The sequence below is a fragment of the Sander vitreus genome, chromosome 8 (assembly GCF_031162955.1).
Source record: "Sander vitreus isolate 19-12246 chromosome 8, sanVit1, whole genome shotgun sequence".
Lineage (NCBI taxonomy): Eukaryota > Metazoa > Chordata > Actinopteri > Perciformes > Percidae > Sander > Sander vitreus.
Genome location: NC_135862.1, coordinates 15577247 through 15590351, shown reverse-complemented (window position 1 = coordinate 15590351; position 13105 = coordinate 15577247). Strand labels below are relative to the sequence as shown.

The following is a 13105-nucleotide window of genomic DNA, read 5'->3' as shown; positions in this document are numbered from 1 at the left end:
AACTGTGGCAGGTTAATTTGCTTTGGGCATGTATGCTAGTCAAATGGTTTGTTTTGTGTACACAAGGCAAAGCAAGGCAAGTTTTTATAGCACCTTTAAAACACAGTGCTTTACATAATAACACATGCAAAGCAATTTAAAGTGCTTTACATAAAACAAATTGCAAATAACATGCATTACAACAACTTTAAACAAAATACACAATGAGGAGAATAAATTACTGTTGCACACCTGCAGTCAATTTTTCCACTTGTATTACTGAGTTGCATAATATAAAGCCAATTCACTGCATTCTATTATAACATGTACACACACCATTGGAACCTTTGAGACCCCAAATCTAACCTGTGTTGTCCTTCTTTCAGGATTATAAAATGTATTCAGACAACAGGTTTTGAGTTCAAACAGCTGTGTACATAGCCCTCGTAGCCTGCAGCTAGTTTGTAATCCTTTTATACACCAATTTAGGCCAACAGAAAGAGCTCTGTTTTCAATACCACGTTGTTTTTCTAAAATCAAGAGTGACTTAATACGGATTACAAAAATCATTCTGTGGACATGGCAGGCAGCCCCATCGGTACCTTTAGTGTCTCTGCTACATTTGATCTGATTAAAGAGCTGAACTAGATGCCATTAGCTATATGCAATAATGGCTAAATCAGTGTAGCTTGATAGACCTGTACAGAAAAACATTTCTTTCCACCATTCACTGTCTTATACCTTAAAGTGAGGACAAGTGAGAACATTAGTGATTCAAGGAGTTGTGCACTTGCAATAACAGTAAATTGCACTTGGGTTACTAATTAGGCAGACGGATGCTCCAGAGAGCAGTCACCATATGGCAGAAGAATGGAATTAAGGGTCAACTTGTTGCTGCTCTTTCTCTTGCTATCTCTCCACTAATTGTTTTTCTTCTCATCACCCCCTTTAGTGATCCCCCTCAAAGAAGGAGACCACATTTCATGGAAGGTTAAGCTACTTTGCTGATTTGGGGTGGCTGTATTCTCCTGAAGCCATTAGTGTCATCGACAGGGCCAATATGGTGCAGAGTGTAAGGCTACCCTATTAACAGGAAGCTGAGGAACATATGTGTACTAGGAATGGGACAAATAATTCATATTGCTATGTTTTGTGTCTTTTTTTGTGTACTTGATTAGTTCACTAGTTGTCAACTTCTAATACCTCTTTTTTCTTAATGTTAAACAGTTATATGTAAATATTTCTTACTGTATTTATTGTTTGTTTGTTGTATATTAATGTTTAATATGTTTATGTATGCACCAACAACCAAGGCAAGTGTTACTTACTTGGCAATAAATCCTTTTCTGATTTGTGATTTCTCAAGTCACTTTATGTAGTAGTAGACTGTTGTGGTCAGATTTACAATAACACATTTGCTTGTAAACATATATTATCTTGTAAAAATAATGAATACATGTTATTAAATATATATTTTACACAGGAGACACACACACACACACACACACACACACACACACACACACACACACACACACACACACACACACACACACACAATGTTAAATAGCACTACAAAATGGCAAAATGGCTCCCAGCAACAAATTAACTAGTGTATGACTATTTAGCAGAATGTAGCGACTGGTTAAAAAAAATAAGCAATATTTTCTTCTTCATTAGTGTTAGTAGAAGTGTCATGATAAATATATTGCTGGGAGTTATGTTTGTATTGAAAGGCATTCAAAGTAAAGACCGAAAAGGGAATCATTTAAACAATGTTGATTACAGTTTGCAATGCATTGACACTGGGGATCTTTACCATGCAGCAGCCACATTTCAGAAGTCATTTGAAAGTTGTGTAGGTGAGAAGTAAAACATATTATTTTCCAATTCTTTTTCAGTAGTCAGTCACCTTTGTTGAATGCAATTATGCCTGTAAGTGGTGTGACTGATTGATTTACCCTTATGGATGGTAAAGATTAAGAGGATGACAAATCAGCATTTGCTTACACAGCGCCTGGCTCTAATCTCCTTGTCTTCCTTCAGAAAGCCCCCTGACAACTCAGACTCGCACTCATTCTGGCAGAGAGAAAGAAAGAAGAAGACAACTAGTGACTCTATTGACCCCCATTACATCAGAAACAACCAGAGAATGGACAACAGCACTGGATCCATATCATCGAGCATTCCTGGAGTAACACTCTGATGACCTCTGAAGAAATTAGGCTTTAACTACAAGTTTTAGTAGAAAGAACTACAAATTCTATGTCTTTTGTGTTTTGGGGGCATTGCCATGTGTCAACACTTCACATAAAGAAAATGCTTTGATCCAGCTTGGCAACTTCACAAATAGTACTTTATAAAGAACAGGAAATACGTCTGGGAGTAATCATCTAAAAACAGTTGATTACGTAAAGTTTAGAAATTACACATCTCAAAATGGAGGACCACATGAGCAAAATTAACATGTTTTCTTCTGACATGTCTAATGACTTCACAGATGGACCTCAAGCAGGTGAGCCAATACTTGTTGTGATATGAAAGAGCTAACAAAGGTGCTAAACAATGACAAAAAACAACAATTATGTTAGAATAATGATGTCCATAATAGTTGTGTGTACTACTGCATATACAATCTGTAGAATTAAGTTGTCTGTTGATCCTTAAAAGAGTGTGGAAAAAGTATTTATTTCTGCCATCTGTACCCATCTGTACAGTCCCAGATAAAGCACTTGACCATGGCCTGCTTTGTAAAGTGTGTTCCGATTCAAGCAGTGGTAAACACTATGGTATCTATGCCTGCAACGGCTGCAGTGGCTTTTTCAAGCGCAGTGTGAGACGAAGACTCATTTACAGGTGAGCAAAATTCTGTCTAAAAGGGCAATCAGAATTACCTTGTGTGTATAATGGAAAAATACAACACAACAAGTGTAACAATTAGTTATTTGTATTTCAACATAGTACTTATCTTTACTCAGAATTCTTAATTTGTTTTTGTCAATATCACAGGTGTCAGGCTGGAACTGGCAGGTGCCCTGTTGACAAGGCTCATCGGAACCAATGCCAAGCTTGTCGACTAAAGAAGTGTCTCCAAGCTGGCATGAACAAAGATGGTGAGAAAAATCTGAATAAATTGACTGTGTAGATTATATTATATCATTGCTGTCATAGTACAAATGATATAAAGCCTTGACTGTTTACACATTATATATTATTTACTTGTGCTTTTGGCAGCTGTACAGAATGAGCGGCAGCCTCGAAGCACAGCACATGTCAGGCTAGACTCTATAAGTGTGGCCACTAAAAAGGAGCACCTGGCCACCACACAGGACATCACTTCCTCTGCCACCTACTCATCAGTCATCTGCAGACCTCTGATCACTTCCTCCGTCACCACCTCTGCTACCATACAGCCCTGCAGCAACCCCAATACCGTCCACCGCTTTATGGTCAGCCTGCTGACTGCAGAGACCTGTGCAAAACTGGAGCCTGAGGACGGTGAGATCATATGCCAGAAGGCTGAGTACCCAATTAGATGGGTGTTTTAAAAATACACTTTATAGTGTTTGGTTTGGCTACTTACTATGTAGGTGATAAGTGGAGTTTGCCTTTGTTAATGATACAATGAGCTACAGAAATTTAGAATTGTCTTATCTGAATTGTAGTGATCCATTTAAACTTGCAGTGTTGTACTCCCAATAGCCTCAACGTTTGTGTGGCTCTCTTTTTCTAATGCATAGTGGAGGAGAATATTGATGTAACCACCAATGATTCAGAGAGAGATTGGACTCCCTCTGACTGTCGTGTGTCCCCGTATGCCTCCAGCTGTTCAGAGAGTATATACGAGACGTCGGCACGACTCCTCTTCATGTCTGTCAAGTGGGCAAAAAATTTGCCAGTTTTTGCTCACTTGCCATTTCGAGACCAGGTGAGACTGACTGACATGCTGAACTGATTTACACATACATTGTGTGTGAGACTGATAACATGCATTCCTGTGACATCCTCAGGTGATTCTCCTTGAGGAAGCTTGGAGTGAGATGTTCCTCTTGTGTGCCATCCAGTGGTCCCTGCCCATGGACAGCTGTCCTCTTCTGTCTCTGCCAGATCTTTCTCCCACACAGCAGGCCAAGATCAGTGTCCCCACAGCTGACCTGCGCATTCTGGAAGAGGTCTTTAATCGCTTTAAGGCCCTGGCTGTTGACCCTACTGAGTTTGCCTGCCTGAAAGCTATTGTACTGTTCAAGCCAGGTAAGGAGTTATTCCTTCAGCAACATGAATTTGTTATTGAATTGACATTGTAACTAATGTCATGCTGTTTGATTTGCAGAGACACGCAGCCTCAAAGACCCAGAGCAGGTGGAGAATCTGCAGGACCAGTCACAGGTGTTGTTAAGTCAGCACATCCACTCAGAATACCCAAGCCAAAGTGCCAGGTAAACCTGCTGTAACTCTCTCTCTCTCTGACACTGAGATCTTCGAAAGTTTGTCATATAAAAGCCTAAATAGAAAAATGAAGTTCACTCTCCTTGGTTCTTGTCCATCAAGGTTTGGGAGACTGTTACTTCTGCTGCCATCCCTCCACTTTGTGAGCTCTGAGAAAATAGAGAAGCTGTTCTTTCACAGGACCATTGGCAGCACACCCATGGAGAAGCTGCTGTGTGACATGTTCAAAAACTAAGACACTAACTAAAACAAGCACACAGGGAAGCTGAACGACACCTGCAAGGAAAACGTAATAAACCAACCCTCAAGCAACACATTTTCTGGTTGTTTGTTTCACATATTCTGGTTATGACCCTTTTTTTTTACTGAAGACATTTTGAAATATCACAGAAGGAAATGTTTTCCCACAATAGGTCAAAAACCTGTTGTAAAAAAGACCCACTAACGTTTATGGCATTCTAATTAAATACAAATACAGGTTTTGTTCAGTGGTATTACATGATTTAGTATTACAATTTTGTCATGAAGAACCACAGACATCACAATGTTTAGTGTAGGTGCTGAGTTTGAAGGATATGCATTTCTTTATTACAATATGATTATGAATATATTTTGTTTTCAATGTAAGTATTTGTCCTAAATAAAAATTAAAAATGTGTATTTTACAAGTTTGTTCATCTTTGGTCATGTTTTCCATTCTTTATCTGGTTTTACAGAAACAGAAGAGAACACATAACACAAAACATATTACAAAAAGATGCTACAAAGAACAGACACAATACAGAATATCTGGTCTTTTTATTAATATGATTTAGAGCTTGACCACGACACCATAATGGCTAATATTGGCCTTTTATATATATATATTTATATATATATATACATATACATATACACATATATATATATATATATATATATATATATATATATATATACATATACATATATATATATATATATATATATATATATTTATATATATATATATATTGGTGTAGCCTATATGTCAGCCAAAATGTAACAAGAAATTTCAGTGCAGAAATAACAAACGTTTGAGGTAATTTAGAAACCAGAAAGCTCTTACACATTTATTTTTGGTGTTCCTTATGAAATGTTTGTTATGTTTGTCAAAAAAGGAGTAACAAGTAATCCTTTTTTTCTTTTCGATATTGCCCTCAAAAATCCAATAGGCCTAGGCTACTGATGGGGATCTAAGATGACAATATGACAATATTTATAATTGCTACAGATCATACAAAAAAACAGAACTTTCCATGGTGCCAGTACAATAACATCTGACTGCAAAAATATCAGAAACGAGAGACCGTGAGAGATAAAAGTGTATCCATATCTATGGGATTATCAACGTGGGGCTGTGTCCTGTCCTGGAATGTAAACTCCAGTTGGGCTACAGTAACGTTAGGAGGCGGTAATGAGCCCATTTACTGATGAATACGAGCCGTCAGTAAACATAGAGAAGAAGAACTGGACAGAAAACACGGAAGAACGCTAGCTTGTTAGCTAGCATAATGCATGAGATAGAGCGTCCTGCATTCAACAACAACAACAACAACAACTGCAGCGGAGACTGATAATGTCGCTTCAAATAAGAAATAACAGTTGTTTTACCTAACAATGTTTAGCAAGTCGTATCAGCCGCTCCCTCAGAGGGAGTCCACCTGTCCGAGGACTCCTGGCTTGTTCGTGGACACTGACAGCTTCACACAGCGCGGCTACCACAAAGGGTTTTCATTTGACAACATCTCTAATGTCTCTGAAAACAACTTCGCTGGTAGGGAGCTAACATTAACTATGGGAGCTATGGTTTTTTGGACGGAGTGGTTTGCCATTTATGATCAATACTATGCTGTCAAAGTCTTATTACTGCCTAGTCCATCGTTTCCTTTAACTTTGTTGTCTTCAAGGGAACTTTGTATTGCACCTAGGGAAAAGACAATATACACGCACAGACTTTGAACATAAAATAAAATAAAATGCATAAAGCATTTAATTAATATAGAACAAATGCAACTTGTACTTAATAAATGTTGGAGGACTTGCATGAGACAGATAAAAGCCACAATGGGTAAAATTAGAGAGTATAACCTGAAATGTAGTCCCTATGAGTCAAGCTCCAAAAACACTGGATCTACTTCCAAAAATGCAGTTTAATAGCATGTTAGGCCCTTTCTGTCTGGTAAAACCACGTCTTTCAAAACTCCACACCCCCAGCTTTCTGTTAATTTGTGTAGTCTCCAATCCCAAATCGATCTTCTCAGACTTTAGAAAGAAAGCTGGTTTACTAAAGATTGAGTTTTATATTGTTTGTTTCTTTTCTTAAAGATACCTCCCAAGGATGGCTGTCCTGGATGTGCAACCTGATTGTCATCTTCCTCGTCTACATTGGCACCTTTATAACATTTCCTATAACAGGATGGTTTGTACTGAAAGTAAGCTGAAATGATCTCTCATCAGTTACCCCCACAGCACGTTCACTCACTTGTTAGGAATTAAAACAACCCACTGTGACTCATTTTGTTCGTAGGCGGTGCCTAACTACCAGAGGATAGTAGTGTTTCGTCTGGGTCGAGTTGGTCCTCCAAAGGGTCCGGGTATTGTCCTTGTGCTGCCACTCATTGATCAGTGGCAGAGAGTAGACCTGCGCACCCGTGCTTTCAACATTCCTCCTTGCCAGGTAAACCACTTTAATGAGTTTATAATTAGTGAGCTGTTGTGATGGGCAACTTGTTCAAGTCCTTACATGCTGAAACACTGAAAAATGCAAAAAACAACTGTTTTGGAGTAGTTTCCCTCACATTCTCTGACAGGTTGTTACATTAAGTCTTTACTAACCAAACTTAAGGATAGGTTCACACATTTTCAATTCTGCTTTAAAATAATAGTCAGTCATAAGCTTCAGATAAACATTTTAATAAATTTTTGCACAGGAGGAGGACTTCCCCGTCACGTCCGTTAAAAGCACATTAGGAGTGGATCTCTTAATGGCCAGTATGAATAGGTGGAATGATTACTTTGTCCTACAGGTGACACTTTTGGTGCACTGTTGATCAGTGTTAAACTGAAGAAAGTACACTCAGTACACACTACTGTGTTGTTTTTAGTCTTGTGTCTTTGCCCCTATAAACTTCAAAATTAGATGCAAATGGATGTCTGATGGCAACATTTTGTTTTTTAAGCTTAAGAGTTTTTTTTTTGTTTTTTTTTTTAAATTAACCTTTCCTTGTGCATTTTTGGGAAAGTAGCCACAGCCCCATCACTGAAATGCTTCACTGCATTTCGATAAAGCCAATGTGTCGAGCTCATGTCACTTTGTTTCAAAACTCTCCTTCTGAGCGGTCAGCATTGGTCAACTGTATATTCAACTTTACACAGTGCATATTACTTCAGTCATTACCAGCCTTAAGAATGAAGAGAAGAGAAGCTGTCTCTATATTCTTTAAATTGTGACAAATGTCAAATGACAGGGTTGGTTAGGTGTCCAGCACTCGTATAAACTGTAATTCTGCTACTGTAGGTGACTACTCTGGATGGCGGGGTGTTGTCAGTGGGAGCAGACATTCAGTTCAGGATCTGGAGCCCCGTCATGTCAGTACTATCAGTCCAGGACCTGAACGCCTCAACCAGGATGACGGCACAGAAGGCTTTGACCTACAGCCTTGCCAAGAAGACTTTCAAGGAGATCCAAACTGAGAGAGTTAAACTTGGAGAATATCTTGGGGTGAGACTACACTGGACCTACTCTCTTCTGGCTTTTCACTGTATCACGTCAAACTTACATCCTTTATTGCTCTGTACAGATGGACATAAATGAGGTGACTCGTCCCTGGGGGCTGGAAGTGGACAGGGTAGAGCTTACCCTGGGATCTCTACTAAAAGCACCAGAGGGAGGCCCCTCTGGACCCCTCATCATGCCTCCATCTGTGCCTGGACTGGAAGGCCTCACTGGCCCCATTCAGCAGTTGGCCATGCACTTTCTGGGCCAAAGTGGCATTTCACAGCCTCAACAAGGTATGGCGTCACACGCACATACCTGCTTTTGTACAACATGTACCCAGCCTGATAATGTTGTAAAATACATCTGTGGCTTTTTCTCTTCAGATGACAGCATTACCTTTACAGATGAGCTCAGCAGTGCCCCTCAGGCAGCTGTGGCCACACTAGGTTCTGTTGAAGAACTGCTTGGTGGGGTCAAGCTTCTGCTCTCTGAAACGTTGGTCCACCAGATTGGGGCTTGCTTCCAGTTTGACATAAGCTTGGAAGACGGACAGCATCACAGTTACTACGTGGATTTGAGCCAAGGTGATGGTTCATAAATTGCTCTAAATATGCCACAATGATTATTATTTAAAATTCTCATTGAGAGAAATCCAGTAACTGAATGCAAGTTGTGCTAAATCTGTCTAATAATGCTCAAATGTTTGTGGTAAATAGAAACAAAAGTACAGTTAGATAAATATCAAATATCTCCATTGCTCTGTGTGTGTGTTCTGTAGGTAGTGGTGCAGCTGGATCAGGGTCCTTGTTCAGACAGCCAGATGTGACACTAAGCATGAGTGACAGCGACCTTCTGGCCATGTTCCAGGGCAGACTTCAACCATTTGCTGCTTACACCAGTGGCAGACTCACAATCCAGGGAGACATTAAGACTGCCATGAAGCTGGAAGAACTCATAAAGCTGCTTAAGAAATAGCGTTCATAGTAGCATTTGTGTACCTATTTATTGAATCTTTAACTTTAAATGTACAGTACATTCTTTTAATGTATACATTAATTACATTTGTCATGAACTTAGTTTCTGTTATGGCCTTGTCTTTCTTCACAAATCAAAGCAAATGCTTGTTTACACAGACAACAAACTTTCTGAAGGGCATGAGGCCTAAGGTCAGTTGGCATAGTCTCACTTACAATACAATATTTAGTAAGTAACTGTTGTATTTTCTTGAACGAGAAAAGAGAGGCTTGGTCCAATGGAGATTAACAAAAATATTTAATAAGAAAACGACATGACAAGTTTTACTCTGCAGCGGACTGAAAAGATGCTTCTCCCTTGTGGATTCACCTTTTACAGTTCCTAACGACCCTCCACTTGTTTACTATATTCTCTTGGACATGTGAGCGGTTCCTCTTCCCCACGTGGATTAAAACCATTCCCATTGGTCTTTCGATGGCATGGTGGCATGTTGGGCGCATCTCATTGGTTTTCTTCGTCGCCCAAATAAGGAGGGCGTACTTCGGAATTCTTAGGTTACGCTCGGTCATGGATAAAATGAGGATGCAACTTCTTTCCAAGCTACAGGAATTAACATTCTTTTGTTCTAATCTAGTCGGCACGACAGCAGGGGTTGGATCCAAGATGGATAGGCAAAAGGTTTCTTCCTGCCGTGTGACAAAAGCAGGGCTGCCCCCTTGACCATTTGGAACAAAGACAGTTTCTTGAGAAACTGTTTTATAACTATCTTTTATAACAATTGTTACCCATTTAATATAGAAAGTATATGAATTAACTCTAATTTCTTTAACTTCCTTAAGCCTTTGCTTTATTTTCCTTTTCCTCTATTTCTCTGTTGTTTTTTCTTTTTAAGCCAAATTCCCTTGGGCCCAGGGTTAACACTCTTTTAAACTATTCTACACATTATCCTCTGTTCTTCACTTTAATTTTCTTTTCCTTTATTTCTCTATCGCAATTCACTCACTTTTTTTTTATCACAATGCAAAGAAATTTGAAACAAAGTCCCAGCCCCCACATCAACACACACAGTACCGCAGCTGCACACACAGGCGTCTTTTCAATGCGGCCTGACACACACACACACATGCGGCACCCATGAACGACTGCCACCCCAAAAATGTGAGGAACACTCACCCTCCTTTGAAGCAGAAGTCGCACACCGAAGCCCCACAAGCGATGCGTCCGTGGCCGACAAAGCCGAATCACGTGACGCCAGATTTGTTGTATATTTAGTTGCAGCACTGCGTTGCCGATGTGTGGAAAAGGAACTTTGTTGACTGTTCTTGATTATAAAAAGGTTTATTACATCAAGGATTTCAGCATCATGACGGATCCTGCAGAACCCGGAGAGTACAAAGCCAATATGCACTCTGTCTTGCTGCAGCAAGAACATGGCTTATAAGGGGTACGTTTAGGTAACATGTTAGATAAAGTAAATGGATGTGAGTTGGCAAGTAAAGGTCTGAGTCCCTTTGAGGTCAAGAGTCTTTTTGGGGGGCTCCAACTACACATAAAATCATTGATCCCACTCAGCCCCCAATCACAGAATCACATAAAACATCCTCTTCAACACATCACTCCACTGAGAGGAAAATTATTAAACTTACTTCACTAACACAGTGCTCATTATGTCTCAGCACATTTGAGCTTTATACAAACTTTAACCTTATAGGCTCTTCAGATACTACATATGTCCCCCCTTTGAGGCTTAATAAAGTCTTGAAAAACAAAAAGAGTAAAACATACATGTTTAAAATGATAACAGAAGAACAATTTCTCTGACACATGTTCCTTATAGTATGATCTTAACAATACAACAACTTTATGGAGTGTAACCTAATTTATAGAGTGTAACAAAATTTAATTTATGGAGTGTGAGAGCGAAAAACCCATCTGGCAGCTTCTCCTTATGTCCAACTCTTTCAACCTCATCTATGTGAAATTCCTGTTTTAAACTAGACAGAGTCTGAAAAGTAACCTGACAGAGCAATATACTAGCATAAAGCAATGCAGCCACTTTGCCACATTATAAAATGATAACCATGCCGGTGTTAGTCAATACCGAATTCTCAATTGCCCAATGCAAGCATTTATTGAAATTTAGACTGATACTTAGACTAACATCTCAACACATCAGTGTAAACATCTTGATCTGTGAAAATTATCCTAAACTCTTCACATTTAACATACTTTACATTTTCATTCTGAACACAAAACAAACCAAGTCTACTTGCTAATGTAATGTGCAGAACAATCGTTCCTCTCCATTAAATTGTTTCTGTAATTAATAAGCCAACATTGTAATCTCTATCAAAATTCAATGAATTGTACAGCTTCACTCTGGAGTCTTTAGACGTTTCTACCTTCTAATCCTACAGGCTTCAGTACCACCACTGCAACTTATGCAGAATAGTGAAATTCAAATCAGATTTCTAAATGAAAAAAGATGCTGATCCATCATTGGGCTGTAATAACTGATTTCCATTCGCAAATCTATACTTAGAGAGAAGTCATGAACAGATGATTGGTACACTATAAACAACAAATTAACCAATGCAAATAACTTTTAATTTGACTAAAATATATCTGTGATTGGGAGTTGTCTCATCTTTTCTCACATTATCACTGCTACTGTTTTCATGCATTCCATATGGTTTTGTTAAAGATAAAAGGTGCATTTACAAACTACATCCAAGAATAGTTTACTAATGTTAATGTCAGGCTATTTTACTTATAGTCACACAATTGTTCTAAGCTTATTTTTAACAAAATTCAGTTTGTAATAACTTTACATCAATCCAATTCAAATTCGTACATAAAATCACTTCCCAATAAAGCATCTTCAAAAGTTACCTATGTCATTGGAGCACAAAAATAAAACAGTGAAATGTTCGTTTAACATTTCCTGACACACCAACTAAAGTAACATATTTGTCACTAGTCTTGTTAGAAGCTGTCACAGGAAAGTCATTACACATTTAACAGAAAGTTTGTTACTGACAAAATGTAAAGTTTTCATACCAGGTTGCTTAATTTAGAGACATGTCTTAACCCTTCATATAGATGTGTTCACATAGGAGTAACTCTATTTTAAAAGTAATAAGAATAATTACTTCTTTAGAGTATGTGTATTTTCAAAATGTGTGTTTGTCGGTGTATTACCTCGTTTTATGTGTTGATGCGTCGATGCGTCAGAGCAAATCCGGTCTCTCTCTCCCCCCTCCTTCTCTGGTCAGTCTGCTGATGTCAACGCTCATCTATGGAGATCTGTACCAACTTGTGACTGTCCTTGTCCTTGATCTCTTTCCGGCCCTAATGACACCCCCCTTTCAGATCTTCTGGGCACTTCTAGAATCCTGGCTCCAGGCTCCTATAAGGGTTCACCGGTCCTCCAAATGGCCTCGACTGGCCCCCGTATCTTCCTCTGTATTTTCCTCTGGAGTTCCCTCCTGGCTTATTACAACTACGGGCAAAGTGTCCATCCTGTCCACAATTATAACTTGTGATGATTGCATAAAGTATGGATCAAATCTTCCTCTTCTTCTCCAATTCTGTATCTGTCCAAAAACTGGCTGTGGATATAAAACAACTGGAATCACTAATGGTGATTGGGACAATTGAGGTTGGACCTGATTTGGCTGCAGTTGTGGTGGTGATTGTTGATTTGGTGAACACTGATTTTGCATAACCAAAGCCTCCGAAGCTCCTTCTTCTTATTCTCCACCCGTTGTATTTGATTGAGTTTTCTGGTAGTTTCTCGGTCTTGTTCTTTCTGCTCATTTCTATATAGCTTCACTTAATGGACTATATGATCTGTATAAACTGTTTTTTCTATGCTTCCAAGTCCAACCACTTCTGCTAGCTTACTCCTTACTGGTAAGGGCAGCCCCTTCTGCAGTTTGGTTCGCAAAATTGACTGCTCCAGTT

The 13105-nt window shown here is 39.0% G+C and overlaps 2 protein-coding genes across 2 annotated transcripts; both read left to right on the top strand.

Annotated features, from left to right (window-relative positions):
• The first annotated feature begins 2418 nt into the window (after positions 1 to 2418).
• nr2e3 (nuclear receptor subfamily 2, group E, member 3) lies at positions 2419 to 4675 on the top strand. The gene is made up of 8 exons (XM_078256226.1): positions 2419 to 2494; positions 2697 to 2835; positions 2989 to 3092; positions 3214 to 3477; positions 3720 to 3907; positions 3990 to 4230; positions 4310 to 4415; positions 4528 to 4675. Exons 1-8 carry the CDS (start codon positions 2419 to 2421, stop codon positions 4658 to 4660), a joined length of 1251 nt encoding a protein of 416 aa, XP_078112352.1. The 3' UTR covers positions 4661 to 4675.
• A 1230-nt stretch (positions 4676 to 5905) lies between these two features.
• On the top strand, positions 5906 to 9238 carry stoml1 (stomatin (EPB72)-like 1). The gene is made up of 7 exons (XM_078257048.1): positions 5906 to 6220; positions 6772 to 6878; positions 6974 to 7123; positions 7964 to 8167; positions 8247 to 8457; positions 8548 to 8748; positions 8943 to 9238. The coding sequence occupies exons 1-7, from the start codon at positions 6064 to 6066 to the stop codon at positions 9137 to 9139; spliced, it is 1227 nt and encodes a 408-aa protein (XP_078113174.1). The 5' UTR covers positions 5906 to 6063; the 3' UTR covers positions 9140 to 9238.
• Positions 9239 to 13105: the final 3867 nt, after the last annotated feature.

Bases quoted from the DNA above. Each gene is read 5' to 3' on its own strand.
- nr2e3 (XM_078256226.1), top strand. From the start codon at position 2,419: ATGGAGGACCACATGAGCAAAATTAACATGTTTTCTTCTGACATGTCT. The intron at 2,495-2,696 runs GTGAGCCAATAC...CCATCTGTACAG, and splicing joins CACAGATGGACCTCAAGCAG to TCCCAGATAAAGCACTTGAC. The intron at 2,836-2,988 runs GTGAGCAAAATT...TCAATATCACAG, and splicing joins AGACGAAGACTCATTTACAG to GTGTCAGGCTGGAACTGGCA.
- stoml1 (XM_078257048.1), top strand. From the start codon at position 6,064: ATGTTTAGCAAGTCGTATCAGCCGCTCCCTCAGAGGGAGTCCACCTGT. The intron at 6,879-6,973 runs GTAAGCTGAAAT...TTTTGTTCGTAG, and splicing joins CAGGATGGTTTGTACTGAAA to GCGGTGCCTAACTACCAGAG. The intron at 8,168-8,246 runs GTGAGACTACAC...TGCTCTGTACAG, and splicing joins AACTTGGAGAATATCTTGGG to ATGGACATAAATGAGGTGAC.